This window comes from Lithobates pipiens, unplaced genomic scaffold (genome assembly GCF_037356315.1).
Source record: "Lithobates pipiens isolate NorthernLeopardFrog02 unplaced genomic scaffold, aLitPip1_a1.2 Scaffold_8, whole genome shotgun sequence".
Taxonomy (NCBI): Eukaryota; Metazoa; Chordata; class Amphibia; order Anura; family Ranidae; genus Lithobates; species Lithobates pipiens.
The window spans coordinates 125,351,511-125,377,630 of record NW_027507903.1 but is presented as its reverse complement, the minus strand read 5'-3'; the positions used below and the strand labels follow the sequence as shown (position 1 = coordinate 125,377,630).

General features: G+C 43.6%; 1 protein-coding gene across 1 annotated transcript in view; it reads right to left on the bottom strand.

The window, feature by feature from the left end:
• Positions 1-26,120, bottom strand: part of LOC143963274 (very-long-chain 3-oxoacyl-CoA reductase-like) — a 92,364-nt gene that overhangs the window by 25,334 nt on the left and 40,910 nt on the right. Inside the window, exons 3-6 of the mRNA XM_077472838.1 lie at positions 16,361-16,436; positions 10,444-10,554; positions 4,669-4,736; positions 3,584-3,628 (exon numbers count right to left, since the gene is read on the bottom strand). Coding sequence (XP_077328964.1) covers positions 3,584-3,628; positions 4,669-4,736; positions 10,444-10,554; positions 16,361-16,436 — 300 coding nt within the window. The remainder of the gene's footprint in view (positions 1-3,583; positions 3,629-4,668; positions 4,737-10,443; positions 10,555-16,360; positions 16,437-26,120) is intronic.

The following is a 26,120-nucleotide window of genomic DNA, read 5'->3' as shown; positions in this document are numbered from 1 at the left end:
TGGGGGTTTTGTGCCATCTTGGCATTTTATGGCCTTCAAAACTGTAATAGGTAGTGAGAAGTGAACTCAAAAATTTACGCCCTTAGAAAGCCTGAAGGCGGTGCTTGGTTTTCGGGGCCCCGTACGCGGCTAGGCTCCCAAAAAGTCCCACATATGTGGTATCCCCGTACTCAGGAGAAGCAGCAGAATTTATTTTGGGGTGTCATTTCACATACGCCCATAGCATGTGTGAGCAATATATCATTTAGTGACAACTTTGTGTAAAAAAAAAAAAAAAATTTTTTTTTTGTCATTATTCAATCGCTTGAGGCAAAAAAATAAAATATTCAATGGGCTCAACATGCCTCTTATCAATTTCCTTAGGGGGTCTACTTTCCAAAATGGGGTCATTTGGGGGGGTTTTGTACTGCCCTGCCATTTTAGCACCTCAAGAAATGAGATAGGCAGTCGTAAACTAAAAGCTGCGTAAATTCCAGAAAACGTACCTTAGTTTGTAGATGTGACAACTTTTGCGCAAACCAATAAATATACAATTATTGACTTTTTTTTTACCAAAGACATGTGGCTGAATACATTTTGGCCTAAATGTATGACTAAAATTGAGTTTATTGGATTTTTCTAATAACAAAAAGTAGAAAATATCATTTTTTTTCAAAATTTGCGGTCTTTTTACGTTTATATCGCAAAAAATAAAAATCGCAGAGGCAATCAAATACCATCAAAAGAAAGCTCTATTTGTGGGAAGAAAAGGACGCAAATTTTGTTTGGGTACAACATTGCATGACCGCGCAATTACCAGTTAAAGCAGCGCAGTGCCAAAGTGTAAAAAGACCTCTGGTCATTTACCAGCAAAATGGTCCGGTCTGAAAGTGGTTAAGAATTGTTTTTGCCAAACCAATCTATTAACCTTTTATGAGAAAGTGAGTTGCCATCTAGATAAAGGAAGGACCGTAGATGTGGTGTATCTGGATTTTGCAAAAGCATTTGACACAGTTCCCCATAAATGTTTACTGTACAAAATAAGGTCCGTTAGCATGGACCATAGGGTGAGTACATGGATTGAAAACTGTCTACAAGGGCGAGTTCAGAGGGTGGTGATAAATGGAGAGTACTCAGAATGGTCAGAGGTGGATAGTAGCGTCTCCCAGGGTTCTGGGACCAATCCTATTTATTTTTTTCATAAACAACCTGGAGGATGGGGTAAACAGTTCAATCTCTGTATTTGCAGACAATACTAAGTTAAGCAGGGCAATAACTTCTCTGCAGGATGTGGAAACCTTGCAAAAATATCTGAACAGACTAATTGGGTTGGCATGGAAAATGAGGTTTAATGTAGAATGTAAAATAATACAGTTGGGTGGCAAAAAATATGAATGCAATCTATACACTGAGGGGTGAACCTCTGGGGGAATCTAGGAGGGGAAAGGACCTGGGGGTCCCAGTAGATGATAGGCTCAGCAATGGCATGCAATGCAAAGCTGCTGCTAACAAAGCAAACTGAATATTGGCATGCATTAAAAAGGAGTTCAACTCCAAAGATAAAACGATAATTCGACCGCTCTACAAGACTCTGGTCCAGCCACACCTAGAGTATGTCCAGTTCTATTTACCAGTCCTCAGGAAGAATGTACTGGAAAGGGAATGAGTACAAAGAAGGGCAACTAAGCTAATAAAGGGTCTGGAGGATATTAGTTATGAGGAAAGGTTGCGAGCCCTGAACTTGATCTCTCTGGAGAAGAGATGCTTGAGAGGGGATATGATTTCAATTTATAAATACCATACTGGTGACCCCAAAATAGGGATAAAATGTTTTTGCGGAAGGGAGTTTAACAAGACAGGTGGCCACACCAAAAATCTGAGTAAAGGAGGTTTAACCTTAAACCATGTAGAGGGTTCTTTACTGTAAGAGCGGCAAGGGATATACAATGTAATACTGACATATAATCACAAACATAGATTGGACTTGATGGACTTGTGTCTTTTTTCAACCTCCCTAACTATGTAACTACGTAATATGTAACTATATATGCAGTAAAGCATGCTTGTTATACTCACTGTACTGGAACCTAAGGGGTTAACTGACTACAACCCATCTACTGATAGAACAGAACATTTGGGGACGGGCTGCACATGCTCAGTTTGGTATGTATTACTAGAGAGTTCTTTTTTTTTCTTGGGAGAGTGCATGTGATCAGCACAGGGCCAATCAGCACTGTCCAGACAGAGGATCAGGGGAAAATGAAAACTCCTCCTACAAGCTTTAACCAGACACTGATAGAAGTCACAGGACTGATCTAACTGCTAATGAGAAAAGGTATTTAGCCGTTTATATTTACTAAAAAAATTGCATTTCCATGTTCCGTGTACTGTGGTAGACCAAATATAGTGAATGCAGGGTCCTTGGTTTAGTATTTAAGTATCAGAAGGTGTACCAGCCACTACCACTGACCTCCTTCAGCACTGTACTAATCTACACTATCCAACTTCCAAACACACACTGCATGTCATTTAAATTAAAGTGATAATAAAGACAATTTTTTTGCTGGGTGTTAAAGTGGAAGTAAACCCATCGATTTAAACAGTTAAAAAAAAAAGGCATGCCAGGAATGCTAACTGTACATTGGCTGTGCTCTCAGCCAAACTATCAAACCATCCAATGGCTGGTGTCATAACGAATCACATGTGCAGCACCATAGCAGTTGAAGATTAAACTGAGGCAAAGATGGCAGCTTCCTTGGCTGAAAACGATAGGGGAGTTTACTTCCACTTTAAGGAGGCACCCATGTGTGTGCGCACTCCCGAACTGGGCTGTGTACATCCATAGACGCACACAGCCAGTAAACCATGCCCCTGCCATCTCTTCACAAAAGTTTGACTTTGGAATCACTTTAAAGCTCTACTTTAAGGCTGGGTTCACACTAGTGCAATGCCAGACATTGCATGTGATGTGCACCGCATTGCTGTGCACATCACATGCGATGTCTGTGCAATGCAAATTCCACAATACAGTTTGTATGACTGAAATTGCATGACATTCGCAGGACCCTTTTTTTTGGTCCACACTGACATCGGATCGCATGGGTGCTGTGCTTTCATGCTGTGCAGATGGTACTGAATTGCCTCCTATGCTTATTTTTAAGAGGAAAACCTGTCCTAAAGATACCATACCACCTGGCAATTTTGTGCAAATTTAAGAGAAGGGATGGATGAATGAAGACATAATGGCAATTTGGTTTGCAAAGGTTTGGTCCAGAAGACCTTGAGGGCTCTTAAAGAAACCAGCCCTGCTTGTCTTTGATCAATTCCGAGCACATTTACCAGAAAAGACAAAAAGGGTTGCATCAGATTTGCAAACACACCTAGCAGTTATTCCTGGTGGACTTACAGGTCAGCTACAGCCACTAGATGTTTCAATCAACAAGCTATTTAAAGTCCTAATGAGAGACGAATGGAGTAGATGGATGCAAAAAGCAGGTGATAACTTGACCCCGACAGGAAGAGTGAAAAAAAAACAGTGCAATCATAACACATTACATGTTACACCCTGATATATGGAGGGGTTTAACAACAGACATACACTTACCCATAATACTGACAAAATATTGCAGTTGATTGCTTTGTCCAACATCTAATAAATACACAGAAATGAAGATTATCCACAATGCCTTCATTATGGCTTACACATAAAACATTCTGCTGTAGCTGAGAATATAGTAAGGAAGAAGAGAGAACTGTCACTAGACATGTGCAATTCGTTTATTTTCCGATTTCATTTTTTAATACATTTTGACAAATTTGTTAATTCTGAATTTCCAAATTTCCGAATTTTTCAATTTCCAAAATTTCCGAATTTCCGAATTTCAAAATTTGCGAAATTATGAATTTCCAAAATTTCCAAATTTCCGAATTTTGGATTTTCAATTTTCCAAATTTCCAATTTTCGGATTTCCGAATTTTCAAATTTCAAAATATCGAATTTTCAGATTTCAGAATTTTTGAATTTCGGTTTTTCCAATTTCCGAATTTCCAAATTTTAGAATTTTAGAATTTCAGATTTTCGGATTTCAAAATTTTCGAATTTCTACATTTCGGATTTCGGAATTTCGGATTTTCAGAATTCCGAATTTTTGGAAATTCACAAATTCAAAAATTTTAAAATTCGAAAATCAGAAAAAAAGTCTGAAAATCTGTTTAATTCTAAATAATAACTAACTATTAAATTATAGGTATTGGAATTCCCTTTCAAATGTGTCTGTTAGTGAACATAACGAGTACAAATTTATCTGAAGTTATGAATTATCTGAAATAAGGAATGCCTCGTCTAGCCAAATGGAACGTAACGATCTAATAATAATAATAAAACCTTTTTATTATTAATAATTATTTATTTATTATTAATTTGTTTCGTTCCATTTGTTTAGATGCGGCATTTGTTATTTCAGATAATTTGTAACTTTAGATAAATTCGTACTCGTTAATTTAATAGTTATTTTCGATTTTTTTCGATTCTCCAAATTTCCAAAAAAAGCAAAAAAAAGAATGAAACGAAAACCAAAAATGAACAATTTTTTGTCAGTGCAAATGTCTAACTGTCACCCAGGAAGACCCCCTTTTCTACCCACAAATCAAAGATAGTTTTAGAATCTTCTTTTATGTAAAAGTACATACCTGATCTATATCAGGGATATCCATATATCTGCATGGGTTCTGTGATATGTTTATTGCTACATTGTTTACTGAAAAAAAAGATTGTAATACCATGAGCAATGTACCAACCAATAAACAACCATTCTGTCTTCACACAATGGGGAATTCAAAACAGACCTAATGGCACACTTCTGGTGGGTAGTTCCCTTTTAAGCCCCATACACACTATCAGATTGTCTGCTGATTTTTTCCATCAGATTTACCAAAACCATATAATATGAGGTCAAACCTTAGGGGTTTCAATGTGTATGCAATCAGGCAGGCCCTTGTACTACATGGTTTTGGTAAACCTGAAGGAAAAAATCAGCAGACAATCTGATAGTGTGTATGGGGCTTAAGAACCACCTGTGCCTTATTGAAGCAAGCATTTGCATCAGGACAGTAAAACCTTGGATTGTAAGCATAATTTGTGCTTGTAATCCAAAGCACTTGTATATCAAAGCGAATTTCCTTATAAGAAATAATGGAAACTAAAATGATTAGTTCCACAACCATTTATTCATAGATGCTTCAGTTTATGGTCCATATAAAAAAAGATTATAGCAACATGACCAGGTTGTGTAACCATAACATGTCCATCCACAAATGGAAGCCTCCACAAAGAGATTAGAAGCAAAATCCAGTAGGAGCTACAGAGTATAAAAGAGAAGAGAGGTGCCTCTAAGTGTAGCAATATGTTGCTAAATGTTGAATCTTCAATAAGTGTAACCATATTGCTACACTTAGAGGCACCTTTCTTCTCTATTATACTTAGTTGTGACATGACACTACTTGTATATCATTGAACAAGCAAAAAGGCGCAATGTACAGATACCTCAAAACGTAGTACCCAATAGTCCAAGGGCACAGATAGAAAGATGTATATATGTACACATATACATGTATATACCTGTGCCCATCAATGCAGCCCACCTGTGTAAAACAATGTAGCCTACCCATGCCTATTAATGCAGCATACCTGTGTCCATCAATGCAGCCTACCTGTGCCCATCAATGCAGCCTATCTGTGCAAAACAATGTAGCCTACCTGTTGAAAACAATGTACCCTACCTGGGCCCATCAATGCAGCCTACCTGTGTCCATTAATGTAGCCTACCTGTTCCCATCAATGCCATCTACCTGTGCCCATCAATGCATCCCACCTGTGCCCATCAATGCAGCCTACCTGTGCAAAACAATGTAGCCTACCCATGCCTATTAATGCAGCCTACCTGTGTCCATCAATGCAGCCTACCTGTGCCCATCAATGCAGCCTATCTGTGCAAAACAATGTAGCCTACCTGTTGAAAACAATGTACCCTACCTGGGCCCATCAATGCAGCCTACCTGCGTCCATTAATGTAGCCTACCTGTTCCCATCAATGCCATCTACCTGTGCCCATCAATGCAGCCCACCTGTGCCCATCAGTGCAGCCTACCTGTGCCCATCAATGCAGCCGACCTGTGTCCATCAATGCAACCTACCTGTGTCCAACAATGCAGCCTCACCTGTGCAGGGGAAGAAAGAGTAGAAGAAGAGGATTGCCGGCAGGATCATCAGAGCGCTGAGAAACATTGCTGTAACAACTTGCATTTGAATTGCCGTATGTTACCGCCGCTCGCCATCACATACAGCCCCACCTCCTGGCCATGGTACTTTGATACATGTCACACATCCTGGCATAGGATCGGTGATCTGTCTAACAAAGTACCCAGGCCAGGAGGCGGGGCTGTGTGTGACAGCGAGTGCGGGGACAGGGGCGGACTGACCATTCACGTGCTCGGGCACTGCCCGAGGGCCCCATGCCACCAAGGGGCCCCATCAGGGTTGCCAGCCTCAATAAAACCAGGGACAGTATGTAAAAATCTGTTTTTTTTTAAATCCCAAGATTATAGCTGCCCCGTCTCTCCAGTACCTTTTCAGTGTGTGTATACTGTGTGTGTATAATCTATTGCCTGGGGACCCCATAATCTCCTATTGCCCGAGGGCCCCATAATCTTCTCCTATTGCCTGGGGGCCCCATAATCTCCTATTGCCCGGGGGCCCTATGAGTTGTCAGTCCGCCCCTGTGCGGGGAACATTCGGCAGTGCTAATGAAAGCTGTTACAGCGATGTTCCTCAGCGCTCTTATGATCCGTCTGTCTGCTCTCTTCTCTCTTCCCTGGGAAATTGCTGGGAGAAAGGTTCCCATGCAACCCCGCCTGTGAGCGGTGCTGGCCCCCCTTTCTGAGGCAGCCCACGCTCGCCAGCCCTCATTTTCCACTCGCAAAGTGCAAGTAGGCGAGTGGAAAATTTGAGGGCTGCACTATACTATTGGGGACGTTAATATAAATCTGATCAGATCAAAGATATGAATCTGTTCAAACACTATTCTAGTAAGGGAGGTATATGGTGTGTGCATGTGTGTTAGTGCTACTGGGAATCAAAGGGTTAAAATCTGACGCTGTCTGGGTTTGGAAATTACGCTGACACCTAACTGACACTAACTAGCTAACCCGTGACTCTAATACAGTGATCAGAGAAAAGATCTGTACACTATTACTAATGCCACACTGACAGGCAGTCAAAGGATTAACTGGGGATGATCAAAGGGTTAAACCTTTATTAGTGACTATATGGTGGGTTCTCTAAATCTGGGGCCACCGCTAACTGCCCTAATGTTGTTTAGAGTCACAAGTGACAGGAATACAGTGATCAGAAAAGAGATCTGTACACTATACTAATACCACTGTGACAGGGAGTGAAAGGGTTAACTGGGGGTGATGAAGGAGTCAAACCTTTATTAGGGACTATATTATAGCTGTCACTAACTGCCCTAACGCTGTTTAGTGTCGCAAGCGACACCAGTACAGCGATCAGTGAAAAATTTGAAAACAGCGCTTGGTGGCACTGTGACAGGGAGTGAAAGGGTTAACTGGGAGACGCTTGACCTACAGCTTGGAAAAGCTGTTGGTAAAATCCATAACGGAGTGGTTATCCTAAATGAACTAAAGGCACATATTCTGGTTTATCTGGTGAGTGGCCATTGCAGCAGGTGGTGGTGAAGTCACTTATTTGGTGGATAAAAGAAGCACTTTATAAAAGAAGCACTTTATATAGGAGGAACATATTGGCACTGAAGTGATCACTCACATTCATTTGCACTGGAATTATTTTTCTGTCATTTTTTACTATATATATATATATATATATATATATATATATTATTTTTTTTTTTGGTATTGTTTACAATATGAAATTGCCACTTTATATAGTGGTATGGAATATATATGTCTTCATTAAGGGTGTATTGAGGAAATCATAGAAGTTTCATATTTCATATCAAGATCCATAGAAGGGATCTTTTGTGAGGTTTATATGAGGGATTAAGGGATACCATTGGCTATGTCTTTTGTATTTTTGCTGGTAGGTAGGTAGGCTGCATTGGTGGGCACTGATGATAGGCTGCATTGGTGGGCACAGGTAGACTGCATTTGTGGGCACTGATAGACTGCATTGGTGGGCACTGGTAGGCTTCATTGGTAAGCACTGATGATAGGCTGCATTGGTGGGCACTGATGATAGGCTTCATTGGCGAGCACAGGTAGGTTGCATTGGTGGGCAATGTTAGGCTGCATTGGTAGGCACAGGTATGCTGCCTTGGTGGGCACTGATAGGCTGCATTGGTGGCCAATGGTAGACTGCATTGGTGGGAACAGGTAGGCTGCATTGGTGGGCATAGGTAGGCTGCATTGCTGGGCACAGGTAGGTTGCATTAGTGGGCACAGGTAGGCTGTATTTGTAGGCACTGGTAGGCTGCATTGGTGGGCACTGATGAAGGGCTGCATTGGTGGTTATTGATGATAGGCTGCATTAATGGGCACTGGTAGGCGGCATTGATGGGCACTGATAGGTGGCATTGGTGGGCACTGGTAGGTTGCATTTATGGGCACTGGTAGGCTGCACTGATGGGCACAGATGAGGCTGTATTTGATGGGCACTAATAAACCTGCACTTGACGGGCACTGGTAGGCAGGACTGATGGGCACTGGTAGGTTGCATTGATGGGCACTGGTAGGCTACACTGGTGGGCTGCATTGATGTACACTGGTAGGCTGCATTGATGGAGCTGCATTCGATATGCACTGATAAGCTACATTTGATAGGTGGCATTGATGGGTACTGATAGGTTGCATTGTTGGGCACTGGTAGGAGGCATTGGTGGGCATGGGTAGGCTGCATTGGCGGGCACTAGTAGGTTGCATTGATGGGCACTGGTAGGCAGCATTGATGGGCACTGATAGGTGGCATTGGTGGGCACTGGTAGGTTGCATTTATGGGCACCGGTAGGTTGCACTGATGAGGCTGCATTTGATGGGCACTAATAAGCTGTGCTTGATGGGCACTGGTAGGCAGCACTGATGAGCACTGGCAGGTTGCATTGATGGGCACTGGTAGGCTGCATTGGTGGGCTGCATTGATGGGCATTGGTAGGCTGCATTAATGGGCACTGATGGGGCTACATTTGATGGGCACTGGTAGGTGGCATTGATGGGCACTGGTAGGCGACATTGGTGGGCACTGGTAGGTTGCATTGGTGGGCACTGGTAGGCTGCATTGGTGGGCACTGGTAGGCTGCACTGATGAGGCTGTTTTTGGTGGGCCCTGGTAGGCTGAATTGATGGGCACTAGTAGGCTGCACTGGTGGGCTGCATTGATGGGCATTTATGGGGCTGCATTTGATGGGCACTGGTGAGGCTGCATTGATGCAATGATCTCTTGTATCATGTCCGCAGTCTATGACCATATCCTGTATCATGTCTGCAGTCTCTGACCATCTACTGTAGTATGTTTGCAGTCTCTGACCATCTCTTGTATCATGTCTGCAGTCTCTGACCATCTCCTGTATCATGTCTGCAGTCTCTAATCATCTCCTGTATCATGTCTGCAGTCTCTGACCAACTTCTGTATCATGTCTGCAGTCTCTAATCATCTCCTGTATCATGTTTGCCATCTCTGACCATCTGCTGTATCATGTCTACAGTCTCTGACTGTCTCATGTAGTTTCTCTGCAATCTCTGACCATCTCTTGTATCATGTATGCAGTCTCTAACCATCTCCTGTAGTATGTCTGTAATCTCTGACCATCTTTTGTACCATGTCCACTTATCAGGCTGCATTGCTGGGGACACTGATCAGGCTGCATTGATGGGGATACTGGTGAGGCTGCATTGCTGGGCACTGGTCATGCTGCATTACTGGGCACTGGTAAGGCTGCATTTCTGGGTACTGGTCAGGCTGCATTGCTGGGCACTGGTCAGGCTGCATTTGATGGGCACTGATGAGGCTGCATTTGACGGGCACTGAGAAGTTAGCAGCCCGGTGCCTGGGCCCCACTTTGCACAATCAACACATTTGGCCTGAGGATATTGTGTGTGTGTGTGTATATATATCTATATATATCTGGTGCCCGTTCCTTCAGAGCGCATGTGTAGGTGACATCACCGGCTGCATGTACAGTAAATATCTCCTACAAAGTGCATGTTTAGCAGATATTGGCAGTACCTATAGGTGAGTCTTATTATAGGCTTACCTATGGATAAAAGTCAGAGATGGGAGTTCACTCCCACTTTAAGTGGGAACATTCTGGAAATGTATAGTTGGGGCTTAGGAGGTTTGGCTTTATCAGAACATTAACATCCTAAATCTTTTTATCCATGGGATGAAGAACTATATAAAACTTCTCACAAAAATCAAGCCCACATGTCCCCCATTACCCAGAATTCCAATCTCCAGTCCTTCCAGTTCTTCTTTGATTTTCTGGTAGATATGTGATCCGTTCGTAAAATCCGCTTGGATTACCCGAGTTTTGCGTCCAAATTCTTGTTCTTTTTCAAACACAGAAAAACAACACATGAATCATGAAATGTGTAATCATTAAAGTGGTTGTAAACCTCAGACATGAAATATGAACAAACCATTTCCCTCTATAGTGTGTACATGTCTCAATTAGGAGCACTATGTGTCATTTCTGTCTGTTGCATCATTCCTCTACTATCAGCATGAGTCACTTCTGACAACTTTTCCTGACACCAAGAGAAAAATGGTGACAGGGAAAGAGTGCCAGCTAATATGACAGCCTCAGCTCTGTTCCTGTGTGTTGTGAGGAGGGGGTGTGTCCCTTCCCTCCAATCAGCTCTCAGAACTCTGCTCAGTGAGCTTTACAGTGTGTCACTTCAGCTCTCCACTCCCCTTTTTTTAACCTCTCAGACAAGCTTTATAAATTCAGCACTTAGAACCAATGTAGAGAAGAGAATACTACAGACAGACAGGCACAACTTACGTAGAAGTTGTATCACCTGAGGATAGTCACTTCACTGACTATATGTAAGAATTTTAAAGCAGATCTTCACCCTCCCTTTTTTTTAACCCTTGCTTACCAAGTGGTGTGTTCTGCACATTTGAGATACTCACCCACTCAGTTGATCCTGTGTTATCCTGTTGAGATCCTCTTAATTTCTACCAATGCTTGTCCCACGCCGCCATGTTTTCTGTGACATCATCGAGAGGCTGTCGGCTCTTCTGGGCTCACCTGGCCGACCTCCCAAAAAATGTGGCCTTGGGTCCGCCCTCTCAGTCTGTCATTTACAGGGACTCACCCTCTTTTGGAACTAAATCCCTCTATCTCTCTTTCTTTAGCTAAACCTCTTTTTGCTCCCACAGATCTATATAAATAAATGTAATATTCATAATAAGATCATCCCATAAAGTCACTGATAATGATAAGGATAGATTTATCTTTAGCAGCATGTTACAATCATATTTAGGAATAAGGGGGTTAAAAAAAAACTTTTGCTTTTATAACCACTTCAACTATAGAAAAAAGGACAATGGTGACAGGTCCAGCACACTGCCTGTGATTGGCAGCCTCAGCTCTGTTCCTGTGTGCAAGCGTGTATGTCCCTTCCCTCCAATCAGTTCTGACTGAGTTCTGCAGAGTGTAACTTTAGCTCCCTGCCCCTATTCAGACAAGGTGTATAGAATAGATGTAGAGAAGAGAGTGCTGCAGACAGACAGGTACAACTTCTGTGGGAGGATTTGTTTAATCTTTGTGTATCACCCACGGCCCGTCACTTCACTGGGTATATGGAAAGGTTTACAACCACTTTAACATGCATATTTGTATTAGAAGACATAAAAGAGAAAACATAATGGTTCTTGGTCAATTTTACATTTATATTATTTATATAAAATATTTTTTATACAATTAAGCATATAATAAAGGTGCACTGGAGACATAAGGTTTTTAAAAAGTATGGCGCAGCAATAATTTTTCTCTTTAGTACTGTACATGAATATTAATAGAAATAGAGCAGACAGGGAAAGCGAGGAAGGGGGCATGAGTCACCCCTCTGAATAATTTGTGTATTAAAGCACTAATAAACCCAACCAAAAAAATATATTGCAGCTTACCAATCATTAGATGTGGTGGCTACATTTGTTTTCTTTTTTTGGCTTTTTTCCCTCTGTTTTCACCTGGTGATTTGCTCAGTAACACACCACCTGTATTAGAGTCCCCCCCCCCCCCCCACTCTGGATGAAGGCGCACAGGGGGCACATTTGGATAGCAGCATTGGCATTGTCAATCTGTGGGGATGGGAGTGTTAGATGCACTAGCAGATTTAAATATGCTAATAAATTGATTCCAATATGTTATAAGCCGTTACAACAGCATTTGTTTTATCCCTTTTGGAATAAAGTTTTTATATAAATTACGATTTCCTCTCACTTACTGTTATATCTTTGGGAAATGAAGAGACGATAAATCACGCCTCCCTACAGCAGGACAAAAAAATAAGGAAAATAAAATACTGAAGGGGCTTTAATTCCCAACTGTATCCAAAAAAATAAAAATAATATACAGTATCTCTAAAAAACATATGTATACCTCCCAACTTTCTGGGATGGAAATGAGGGACACCTATGAGCAATTATATGTAGGCATAGGACACACCCCCTTAAAGGAGAATTGCACAAAAAAATGATTGGTTTAACCCACAAGTGCTTTTTTACCAGTACTTTTCATTTATATATTGGCTCCTGGAATTTACAAATGCGGCAATTTAAAAATTGGATGGAAGGTTTAGCACTGGGAAACAGTTTTTGATAGATGAATAATGCATTTTATTTACAATTATATAGTTCAGACCAAAATGAGGGACAAATGGAGGAGGAAAGAGGGGAACTTGTTCTGAATGATGGACAGGCCCTCAAAATCACGGACAGTTGCGAGCTATAGATATGTATACCTTTTTTAAAAAAATTAGAAACGCCCCCTCCCATTTAAACTTCTATGTCAGCAAAGTGAATATACCAGAAAACTTCCGTAGAGTACACCCCTAGGTGCTGCTGGATATTGTGGTCCACCTGTCACCCTGCCCAGCCCGGCATTCACTTCCCTGACACTCTTGAGACAATGAACAGTTCGTAGGTTTGTTTTGTATTTTATTGAGGGATTTTGAACTTGGATAGGGTAAGGAAATCAATGATGAAATCAATAAGATGATCCGTTGGAACCTCTATTTACACTTCTAGAGCTCCAGTCTCCTCCAGAACAATGCTTATTTGTAAACTTTTCCTCCCTCTCCTGTACGATACTTGGTTCCAGGCACAGCTAGTACATGGTAGGCCCAACTCCGACTCTGTCAGGCCTTAGCGACTGCCATTTGCAGGCAGGGACCGCGGGTTTCTTTGATGTAGCAACAAATAGTGAAAAAGTCCTTTAGTGCTAGCTGTACTTTGGTGGACTACTGCTCCCAGTCAGTCCTCTTCAGGCCTCGCCAGCCCTCCTGGCTGCAGCTGCCCAACTCCACTGCCCATGACATCACAGTCTCTCCCTCTGGCATCTATCCCAGACTGCACACTCCCAGTCTGCTCTGGCGCGCCTCCCCAGCACTCACCTTGCCTGTCACTCATCAGCCCTCCTGGCTACACTGCGGTGGATCCCTCCTGGAGACTTGTCTGGCAACATTATCTCCCGTTGTCTTTCTGGGTTCCTCTCTGTGCCTCCTGTACAGATTCTGCTTTTGTTTCTCAGCAAGGCTTAGACTTGCACCGAACCCCTCAGGCCCAAGGTCACCCCTCCTAGACTGGGGAATGCCTCAAAGGCCCTGACAACCTAGTTTCCCCATCTCCAGCTTCTTCCACCCGACAACTCCTCCCCAGCTGGGCTGACTCTAGGTATTTAAGGAGGCCTGCCCCCTGCCAATCCAGAATGGGGATTGGTCAGGGCTCCTTAGAACACCCCAGGCAGCTCCACCCTTCTTCCTCTCCTCACTTTTAAAATCCTCTAGAAGCCAGAGGGAGGTAACAGAACTGATGCTGCAGGTGAATCACCTGCTGCTACTCTAGGCCACTCTCAGCCCACACAGATCAAAACAAACAAGCCTAGCTTACAGCTATGCCTGATTAAATTTACCTATACTGACAAAAATCCTGCTACTAGCACCTACCTAAAGTAGAGGGTGCTGCACTCACCACCAACAAAAACCAGCAGGTCCATCAGCTGGGAGAAATTTAAAAAAGGATGGCTCCTGGGCCCAGGAGCAAGGGCATCCCATAAGATAAATTGTAAAGGGGAAAGGGAAATAACTTGGATGGGGCTATGGTACAAATATATACAAAAATAAATAGGAAATATATAGTATGTATTTACAACTGTACAATATTATGCACTCCTAACTACAGGTCCCTGTAGCTAACAATAACATCACACAATATATAACTTTTGGGCCAGAGCATCTCTTCCTCTGGATAAATGCTCTGCCCACAAGAAAAAAATATAGAAGGAATCTTGACTCCAGCTGGAGGGGATGGGCAGTCATCCCATCCCAGAGCTTCCTAAAAGAAAACAGAAGCACAAACAACATCCTACGCTTCTCTATCTACATACTGTACAATATTTTCTGTTGAGAGGGGGTTATGATCCCGTCAACAGAAAAAAAAAAAAAACACATTTACTTCACATTGCGATTTTCCTGTCTGTTAGATAGATAGTAGAAGCAGTTCCTGTCTTCAGCAGATATTAGGTCCATGTTGCGTTTATTCTCTATAGCCAGTTTCAATAAAGAACTTTCTTTTAATAACAGAAAGCAACACAAGGCAAAGAAATCAGGCCTTGGACACTGCTAAGTAACATTTCTAATGATCTCAGGTATGCTTAATATGTTTAAATGGAAGGGTTTTATTCAGGCCTATTTTTCTCAGAGAATAGGTGCAAGTACTCCCCCCTTCCCAGCCACCCCTTGTTGTCTCTGTGCCATACCAATTTCTGAGCATGATCATCTGTAGCCAGCAATAATACATTCCCCCAGCAACAATAGATCCACCCGCAACAATAGATTCCCTCCTGCAACAAAAGACCTCCACCACCACAACAAAATATCACCCTAACAAAAATAGACTCCCAATTTAACAATACAGTAGATCTCCCTGGAGCCAGCATCAATAGACCCTCCAGTAGCCAGCAACAATAGACCCCTCCCTCAACATTAGGTCCCTCCCAGCAACAATAGACCTCCCTAGCAACAAATAACCCCCCCTTCTAGCGACAGCAACCAGAATCAATAGACCCTCCAGCTTACCCCATTGAGTGCTGGAGGTGCTGGAACTGTGTTCCCCCGCTTTCCCACTGAAAAAAAACCTGGTCTTATTTAAAAATATCATTAGAATGTTAAAGATGGTTAAAGGAAGGAAATAGGAAAGGCAAAATATAATTATATGAAACTTCAGCTTTAAGCGATCATTATCCGGTTCCCGACCGGCTCCTGTATAAATACTTCGGCAGAATGGCATGGCTGGCAAAGTAACGTATCCGTACGTTACTTTGTATTTCCCGCCGAGCTCCATGACCGTGGTCGTGGGTCCCGCAGACTCGATCGCCGAGGAGATACCCGCGAGCATGTCACGGAGCTCAGAAACAGGGAGATGCCTATGTAAACAGCATCTCCCCATATTATTATTTATTTATATTTATATATTTATTATGTTTTTTTTTTTCAAATTTCACTCTTTTTTTGTTTATAGCGCAAAAAATAAAAACCGCAGAGGTGATCAAATACCATTAAAAGAAAGCTCAATTTGTGGGAAAAAAAGAGCCCCACCTGCCATGAACATGAAAAAACAAAAACAAAAAACGATCGAGCTTTGAGGGTTGTAGCTCGGTGACCTGGGTTCACAGAGACCCCAAATTTGGGGGGAGATAGCTGACGTTCTACCCCACAACTGGTCAAAATATGGGGCTCCTACAACCTATGGTTCCAATGATAGGTGGCTTCTTGTGCAGCCTGTCAGAAGCTACATACAGAGCAGCCAGTTTAAATACAAGCTGGCACACTCTGTTTGCGGCAGACTGAGAGCACCATTGGCCCAAGCTGTCCAATAAAAATACTGCAGTGGAGGCACGCCACACACTGCAGGGGCATGTGCAGGGGCATGCGTCTAAAAGACAAATATATATATATATATATATATATTTTTTTTTTTTTTTTCTTTAGCAGTCACCCTAGGGAATAGAATGGTGGTCGTTGCAACTTTTTATGTCACACTATTTGTGCAGCATTTTTTATTAATTATAAATTAATACAGAGGACCCAGGTAAGACAAAGAATGTTTGCTCCCAATCACAGACATTACCTATCTCTGCAGCCACCTTCTTAAGCTTCTCCAAAGTACGGCTTATTAGCACGACATCCAGACCTCTTTTTGCGAGCTAGGAAACACATGAACAATTTTTAAACTTAAAGAGTAACATGTAAATCACATTTACATTAAGAAAATACATTGCTAAACATATTATCACCAGTTAACCAGAATATAATAGTTGGTCGTGTGTGTAAATAAATAATAATAAGTAATACATTTAAAGAGAGTGGACGGAATTCATTTTGTAGATACGATTTGGGATTCCTTCGCTACTACACCTAAATTGTCAAATTGGACAGTTACAGTATGTTCATATGCCCCCACACAGCAATTCTCCCAAACAAAATTTCCCCCTCTTCCCAGTAAAAAATCTACCCCAATACAATCCCCAACCCTGCATAAATCCATGCCCCCCCCCCAGCTCAAATCCTCTCCTTCCCCAAATTCCCCCCTCCTAGCACAAATCATCTACTCACGTTTCCCCTCTGAGCACAAAACCCCCTCAATCATCCATATCATCATAAATCCCCCCCCCCAATCACCCTTACTGACACAAATCCTCCTAAATTGCCTTTCCTAGCACACCCGCCCCCAAATTACCCCCAGCACATATCCCCCCTCACAAATTTTCCATCCTAGAACAAATGTCACCCCTCCCCACCCCTAGAATCCTCCCTTCCAGCACAAATCTCTCATCTTCCATTCCAGCACAAGTCCCCTCTTCCAGCAAAAATCCCCCCAAGCTCCCCTCCTAGCACATACCCTGCCCCCCCATCATCCCTTCTAACACAACCGCCCCCCCGGAAAAAAAAACAAAAAAACACTGCCTTCCCTCAAACTCCCCATAGCACAAATCACACACCCCCCATTTTTCCTTCTAGAACAAATCTTACCCCCCCTGCACCACCCCCCTAATTCCTCCTCCCTACAAAAATCCTCTTCACCAATCCCCCTCTAATACAACAAATTTCCCCCTCTACCCCTCTTCCAGCACAAATTTCCCCCTATACCCCTCTTCAAGCACAAATTTCCCCAGTCACCCATCCTACCACATAGCCTTCCACACCCCTCGTCCTATCACTAATCCACTTCTCCCTCCCTCTCCTAGCACAAATACTGTAATCTCCAGCATGGGGGCAGATTACTCTGCCCCACCCCTTCCAGTTGTGTACCCAGTTTAATTCCCCCTTACTCACACAGAGACCTCACATACAATGATGTCTGTATGATGGATTTCCTCCCAGGCTCCTCCTCTTCTTGACACCTCCCAGTTCAGGAGGAGCTTGAGGGAAGCTTCTTTTAAAACTTTTGACAGGCAGTTGGCAAGCAGAGGTGCGGGGGTATGGGATTGTGGCCATAGAAACTCACAATAGAGATTGCAGTAGCTGTCAGATCGTGACTGGGCAGGATTTGCTTACCTGCCCCCTACCCACATCCCCATGATTAACCTCCAGGGGTAGAGCGAAACACAATGGAGGAATGTCTTGGTTGGAGTCCAGGCTGAGGTTGTCACTCTCATCACCATAGTAGGAATACAGTGGATATAAAAAGTCTACACACCCCTGTTAAAATGTCAGGTTTCTGTGGTGTAAAAAAATTAGACAAAAATGAATAATTTACGACTTTTTTCACCTTTAACCCCTTCCCGGCCAGCCATCACAGTTATACTGCAGTAGGGTGGCTCCCCTGCACGAGCTATCCTAGCTGTCCATTGGCTCTTTAAGACGCTGTAGCAGGCGCTCATGCCAGCAGTGTACCCCTGAGCCGGCGCGTGTGCCTGGCCGGGCACGATGACCACTGGGCACCCGCGATTGCTTGTGACAGAGCGAGAACCAGGATCTGTGTGTGTAAACACACAGATCTCGTTTCTGTCAGGGGAGAGGAGACAGATCGTGTGTTCCTACTAAGTAGGAACAACAATGTCTCTCCTCCTGTAGTCAGCCACATTCCCCCCACAGTTAGAAAACATCTAGGGAAGACTTTTAACCACTGGATCCCCTTCCCTGCCAGTGACATTTATACGGTAATCAGTGGCTATTTTTAGCTTTGATCGCTGTATAAATGTTACTGATCCCAAAAAAGTTTTAAAGTTTCAAAAGTGTCCAATGTGTCCGTCGCAATGTTGCAGTCCCGATAAAAATCGCAGATCATCGCCATTACTAGTAAAAAAAAATAATAATAATAAAAATATGCCATAAATATATCGCCTATTTTGTAGATGCTATATAACTTTTGCACAAACCAATCAATATACGCTTATTGTGATTTTTTTTTTTTAACCATAAATATATAGAAAAATACATATCCACCTAAACTGATGAAGAAATTCGTTTTTTTACATTTTTTTGGGATATAATAGCAAAAAGTACAAAATATTGTGTTTCTTTCAAAATTGACACTCTCTTTTTGTTTATAGCACAAAAAATAAAAACCGCAGAGGTGATCAAATACCACCAAAAGAAAGCTATATTTGTGAGGAAAGAAGAACATAGATTTTGTTTGAGTACAACGTTGCACGACCGCGCAATTGTCAGTTAAGGCGACGCAAAATCGCAAAAAATGGCCTGGTCAGGAAGGGGGTAAATTCTTACAGGGCTGAAGTGGTTACTGTGGTTACTGTGACCTATAAACTCTACAACTCAGTTTAACAGTTTAACAGCGAACTGAAATCTTTTAGGTAAAATAACATGGTTGCATAAGTGTGCACACCCTTAAAATAAATACTTTGTTGAAGCACCTTTTGATTTTATTAAGCACTCAGTCTTTTTGGGTATGAGTCTATCAACATGGCACATCTTGACTTGGCAATATTTTCCCACTCTTCGTTGCAAAAACACTCCAAATCTGCCAGCTTGCGAGGGCGTCTCCTGTGCACAGCCCTCTTCAGATCATCCCACCGATTTTCAATCGGATTCAGATCTGGGCTCTGGCTGGCCCATTCCAAAACTTTAGTCTTCTTCTGGCGAAGCCACTCCTATGTTGATTTGGATGTGTGCTTTGGGTCATTGTCATGCTGAAAGATGAAGTTCCTCTTCATGTTTAGCTTTCTAGCAGAAGCCTGAAGGTTTTGTGCCAATATTGACTGGTATTTGGAACTGTTCATAATTCCCTCTAACTTGACTAAGGCCCCTGTTCTAGGTGCCCCAAAGCACAATGCTGCCATCACCATGCTTCACGGGGGGTATGGTGTTCTTTTGGTGATGTGGTGTTGTTTTTGCGCCAAACATTTCTTTTAAAATTATGGCCAAAAAGTTCAAACTTGGTTTCATAAAACCATAACTCATTTTCCCACATGCTTTTGGGAGACTTCATATGTGTTTTTGAAAATTTAGCCATGTTTGGATGTTTTTTTCGTAAGAAAAGGCTTCCGTCTTGCCACTCTACCCCATAGCCGAGACATATGAAGAATATGGGAGATTGTTGTTACATGTACCACACAGCCAGTACTTGCCAGATATTCCTGCAGCTCCTTTAATGTTGCTGTAGGCAATTTTGGAGGGACGACAAGTTCTTGGTAATGTCCCTGTTGTGCCATATTTTTTCCACTTGATGATGACTGTCTTCACTGTGTTCCATGGTATATCTTATGCCTTGGAAATTATTTTGTACCCTTCTCCTGACTGATACCTTTTAACAAGGAGATCGCTCTGATGATTTGGAAGCTCTCTGCGGACCATGGCTTTTGCTGTAGGATGCGACCAAGAAAATGTCAGGAAAAAGACCTACTAGAACAGCTGAACTTTATTTGGAGTTAATTAGAGGCACCTTAAATGATGGCAGGTGTGTACTGAGTTTGAATGTGATTGCTTAATTCTGAATAGGGATAAGATTGATGTTCGGGTCTAACATAAGTTCGACTCGAACATCGGGTGTTCGCTCATTTGCCGAACATTACGGGGTGTTCGTGGAAAATTTGAGCGCGCAGAATGCCCCATAATGCACTGCGAGATCAAAGTGCATTGCTGTATGTTGATTGGCCAAAGCATACACCTGACTGGCATATTTTGGCTAATTACAGCGCGCTCTGCTAAGAGAGTGTCAGAAACCATAAAACAGACTGAGACAGAAGTAAAATCAAATCACACTTGTTTATTAATAAAAATAAAAAGGTAAATAGAAAAAAGCATAGTCAAGCATAGCCAGAGTCCAGTAGCCAGATCATGTAGTCAGCCAGTCCAAAGTTCATAAACCAGATCGGGTAATCAGACAGTCCAGAAGTCATGGATCCAAGGAGAGCAACTGCAAGCAGGATAAGAAGCCAGGAGGGATGTCAGCCAAGCCAGTCTTGAAACAAACAGCAGGAGATGGTTCCTTGTGATGTGACCAACGTGAAGGCAAAGGAAAGAGTGAGCTGGAAGGCTTTAAATAGGCAGGTCAGGCGAGCATCATCGGGAACAGCTGGTAACTGTGGAAAGAGAAGAGAGCTGGCAATTAGCCGACAGCTGAGCGGAGAAAGGGCTAAGCCAGCCCTGACAGTACCCCCCCCCCCCCCCATGACCCCTCTCCCTCGGAGGGCCACCGGGCTTGAGGGGAAACCATCTATGGAACTCGCGGACGAGGACAGGGGCATATACGTCAGAGGATGAAACCCAGGAGCGTTCCTCCGGACCGTACCCCTTCCAATGCACCAGGATCCGCCCACGGAACCTACGGGAGTCAACAATGGATTGTACCTCATACTCCTCATGGTTCTCAACCTGAATAGGTTGAGGACGTGGCAAAGAGATGGTAAAACGGTTACAGACCAACGGTTTCAATAAGGAGACATGAAACACATTTGAGATGCGCATACTAAGAGGAAGGTCCAACGCGTAAGCTACAGGGTTAATCCTGCGAAGGATACGGAAAGGCCCAATAAACCGAGGTGCAAACTTCAGTGAGGGAACACGAAGCCGGAGGTTGCAAGATGACAGCCAGACCCTGTCCCCAACCTGGTAAGAAGGCGCAGGCAGGCGTCTGTAGTCAGCATGGAGTCTGTACCTATCATTACCATGACGCAAAGCCTCCTGGACTTGTACCCAAGTGGAACGAAGACCACGGAGATGCTCCTCTAACGCAGGAATACTCTGTGGAACAAACGAGTCAGGCAACATGAAAGGTTGGAAATCATAATTCGCCATAAATGGAGACAATCAGGAGGCAGAATTCAAGGCACTGTTGTGAGCAAACTCTGCCCAAGGTAATAGGTCAGACCAGTTGTTATGATGGTCAGATCTATAGCAACGTAGGAATTGCTCCAAGGACTGATTGGCTCATTCTGCAGCCCCATTAGACTGCGGGTGATACGCAGAAGAGAACGCAAGCTGGATTCCCAAATGTGCACAAAAGGCTCGCCAGAACCGGGAGACAAACTGACTGCCCCTATCCGAGACAATCACCTTGGGTAGCACATGTAAGCGAAAGATCTCCCAAGCAAAGATGGAAGCCAGTTCCTTAGAGGTGGGCAACTTCTTAAGTGGAATACAATGACACATCTTTGAAAACCGGTCAACCACCATAAGGATAACAGTATTGCCTTGGGAGTTGGGCAATTCCACAATGAAATCCATAGACAGGTGAGTTCAGGGCCTCTCTCCATTGGGTATGGGTTGTAGGAGGCCCACTGGAAGGTGTTGTGGAGTCTTACCCTGAGCACACACGGGACAGGCAGCTACGAAGGCAGTAACATCAGCCTGTAGACTAGGCCACCAGAATTGTTGGGAGATGGCCCAAATGAGTTGATTCTTCCCAGCTCCCTGTCACCAATCTCATTATTGCATTCAGCAGGTGACAATTTCTTGGAAAAGTAGCCACACGGATGCATTGCGCTCTCAGAGTTAGGACGTTGAGACAGAAGGGCGCCAACTCCAGTCTCAGAAGGAGACTCACAACTCACAACTTCTAGGATAAAAAGCAACGTAGGATCAGGATGTGCCAACACAGGAGCAGAAACAAAGGCAGCCTTGAGAGTCTCAAAGGCCTTAATGGACTCCGGAGACCAACTCTGTGGGTTACCGTCCTTTCTGGTCATATCAGTCAGAGGCTTGACCAGAGACAAGAAGTTACGAATAAACTTCCGATAGTAGTTGGCAAAGCCCAGGAAATGCTGAAGAGGACATAAGCCCACGGGTCGAGGCCACTGTAGGACTGCCAACAGTTTCTCTGGGTCCATCAAAAAACCAGCAGTGGAAATGACATAGCCCAGGAATGTAACCTGTTCACGATGGAACTCGCACTTCTCCAGTTTACAATAGAGATTGTTCTCTCTTAGTTTCTGAAGTACATGACAGACATCTGTGTGGTGGCTCTCTAGGGACTTGGAAAATATGACGATATCATCGAGATAAACCACCACACACAATTGCAACAAATCTCGGAGGACATCGTTAATAAATTCGTGGAAAACTGCCGGGCGTTACAAAGGCCAAAAGGCATTATCAGGTATTCATAATGGCCTGTTCTGGTATTAAACGCAGTTTTCCACTCGTCGCTCTCCTTAATGCACATGAGATTGTATGCCCCTCTCAGGTCAAGCTTTGTGAAAACCGTTGCTCCCTTGAGACAGTCAAATAACTCTGTAATCAATGGAATCGTGTAGGCATTCTTAAACGTGACACGATTGAGACCCCTATAATCTATACAAGGTCTCAGTTCACTGCTCTTCTTCTCAAAGAAGAAACCAGCACCAGCAGGAGACGAGGATTTGCAGATGAAACCTTGAGAAAGTGCGTCAGCAACATACTTCTCCATGGCCTTATCCTCCAAGACCGACAAAGGGTAAACCCGGCCACGAGGAGGTATGGCACCAGGTTGAAGGTCAATTGCGCAATCATAAGTCCGGTGTGGAGGCAAACTACCGGCTGGAACTTTATCAAAGACATCTCCAAAATCACCGTACTCCTCCAGCAGCGAGCGGAGTGAAGTGGTGCACAGGACCTTGGATACCTTCAGGAAGCATGTCTCACTGCATTGTGGTGACCAGGAGAGAACCTCAGCACGGAACCAATCAAAAGAGGGGTTGTGCCTCTTTAACCAAGGATAACCAATAACCAGCAGAAATCTGGGTGAGGAAATAACTTGGAATTGGATTATTTCATGGTGAAGAGCCCCTACGGCCATGGACAATGAAACCGTCTCATGAGTTACATGGGCAGGCTGTAAAGGTCTCCCGTCAAGAGCCTCAATGGCAAGTGGAGTGTCACGCAGCTGCAGCGGAATCGAGTGCTGCGAAACAAATGCAGCATCAATGAACAGGCCTGCAGCCCCAGAGTTGATTAGTGCCTGTATCTCGATGGACGACTCAGCCCAAGAAAGGGTGACCAAAACCATGGGCTTATCTTTCTGGATAACTGGAGACGAAACAACGCTGGCTAAGGTCTGTCCATGACAGGACCTCAAGGTTCGGGCGTTCCCTGGACGGGTAGGACAAGACTTCAAAAAGTGACCCACAATAAAGGCACAATCTCTGTCTCCTCCTAAAGGCTTTCTCATCTGCAGAGAGACGCGTGAAGCCCAGGTGCATGGGTTCATCTTCACTGACCAACTCGGTACCAGGAGGCATGGGAGGTGAGGGAGGCATGGGTGGGACTACAAAGCTCGGAGTTTGGAGTCAATGAGAATGGCAAACGAGGTCTAGCTCTCCAGGTCAGTGGGTATATCTCGGGCTGCTCTCTCATCCTTGATGGAATCCGAGAGACCATGAGAAAAAGCATCCACGAGGGCCTCATTGTTCCAAGCAACCTCTGCTGCCAGAGTACGGAATTCAATGGCATAGACGGCAACAGTTCTCGTATTCTGTTTGATGGACATGAGGCACTTGGCAGCAGAAACGGAGCGTGTGCAAACGTCAAAAACCCTATTAAAGGAGGCCACAAACTGAGGGTAACTCAAGATAACAGGTTTTTGCTTCTCCCATAGAGGGTTAGCCCAGGCCAAGGCTCTCTCAGAAAGCAAAGATATTGCGAAACCTACTTTGCTTCTGTCCGTGGGAAACGCCTGGGGCAGCATTTCGAAGTATATCTCAACCTGATTGATAAACCTCCTGCACTGAACTGGATCACCCCCAAATCGCTGGGGAAGCAGAGCAGAACCAGACATACCTCTTATAGAGGTAATACTCGAGGCGGGTGCCTGCACAGAGACTGGCGCAGCAGCAGGGGCGGCCTGCGACTCAAGTTGTACTGGAGCAGCCACCGTGGGGGATTCCAGGTGAGCTGTGTGATTCAGGAGCGTTTGTAACGCCAAGGCAAACTGATCCATGCAGGGATCTTGCTCATCCAATCTGGAAAAAATATTACCAACAAGTGGATTGACTGTATCTTCTGAATTCATGGCCTTTGCGTACTGTCAGAAACCATGAAACAGACTGAGACAGAAGTACAATCAAATCACACTTGTTTATTAATAAAAATAAAAAGGTAAATAGAAAAAAGCGTAGTCAAGCATAGCCAGAGTCCAGTAGCCAGATCAGGTAGTCAGCCAGTCCAAAGTTCATAAACCAGATTGGGTAATAAGCCAGTCCAGAAGTCAGGGATCCAAGGAGAGCAACTGCAAGCAGGCTAAGAAGCCAGGAGGGATGTCAGCAAGCCAGTCTTGAAACAAACAGTAGGAGATGGTTCCTTGTGATGTGACCAACGCGAAGGCAAAGGAAAGAGTGAGCTGGAAGGCTTTAAATAGGCAGGTCAGATGAGCATCTTCGGGAACAGCTGGTAACTGTGGAAAGAGAAGAGAGCTGGCAATTAGCCAACAGCTGAGCGGCCAGCCCAGAGGAGAAAGGGCTAAGCCAGCCCTGACAAAGAGCCATAATTGGCCAAAGGCAGTGTGCATCTGGCCAATCATGGCTCAGGGGGACCAAGTCCACGCCCCACACTATATAAGGCTGCTTACACAGCGGCCATGTGTAGTGTTGTTGGCGTGGACAGAGAGCTTGGTTTATATTAAGCAGGCAGGTTATTCAGTTAGTGGCAGTGTATTTGATAGATATTCATATACAGTCAGTCTAGTGTGTGTGTGTGTATCTATATCTATATATATATCGGCTTCATTCCTTCCTCGTCTGTGCAGGGCATAGACGTTTCACTGAGGTGGAGCCATGCCATATACCCTAGGATGGCCACCAGCACACTAGAACCGTGCAATACGATACAGCTGACATGCGCAAACCAAAGTCACTTATGGTGGTGTACACAGTACACAATACAGTGCAGCCGTAGTACATTTGCTAATACAGTGCAGGTGGTGTACACAGTATCTAATACAGTGTACAGCTTCTACTACACTTCTGGTGGTGTACACAGTACACAATACAGTGCAGCTGTAGTTCAGTTTCTAATAAAGTGCAGGTGGTGTACACAGTATGTAATACAATGTGTACAGTTTCTACTTCACTTCTGGTGGCGTACACAGTACACAATACATTGCAGCCATTGTACAGTTGCTAATACAGTGCAGGCGGTGTACACAGTATCTAATACAGTGTGTACTGTTTCTACTGCACTTCTGGTTGTGTACACAGTGCACAATACAGTGCAGCCATAATACTGTTTCTACTACTTTTTCTGGTGGTGTACACAATATCTAATATAGTGTGTACAGTTTCTACTACACTTCTGGTGGTGTACATAGTATACAATACAGTGCAGCCATTGTACAGTTGCTAATACAGTGCAGGCGGTGTACACAGTATCTCGTACAGTTTGTTTCAATATTCTTTATTGTTTTTTTCACTGGTGGTACAGGTAGGAAATAAAGATTATATTGCAAGTTATTTATA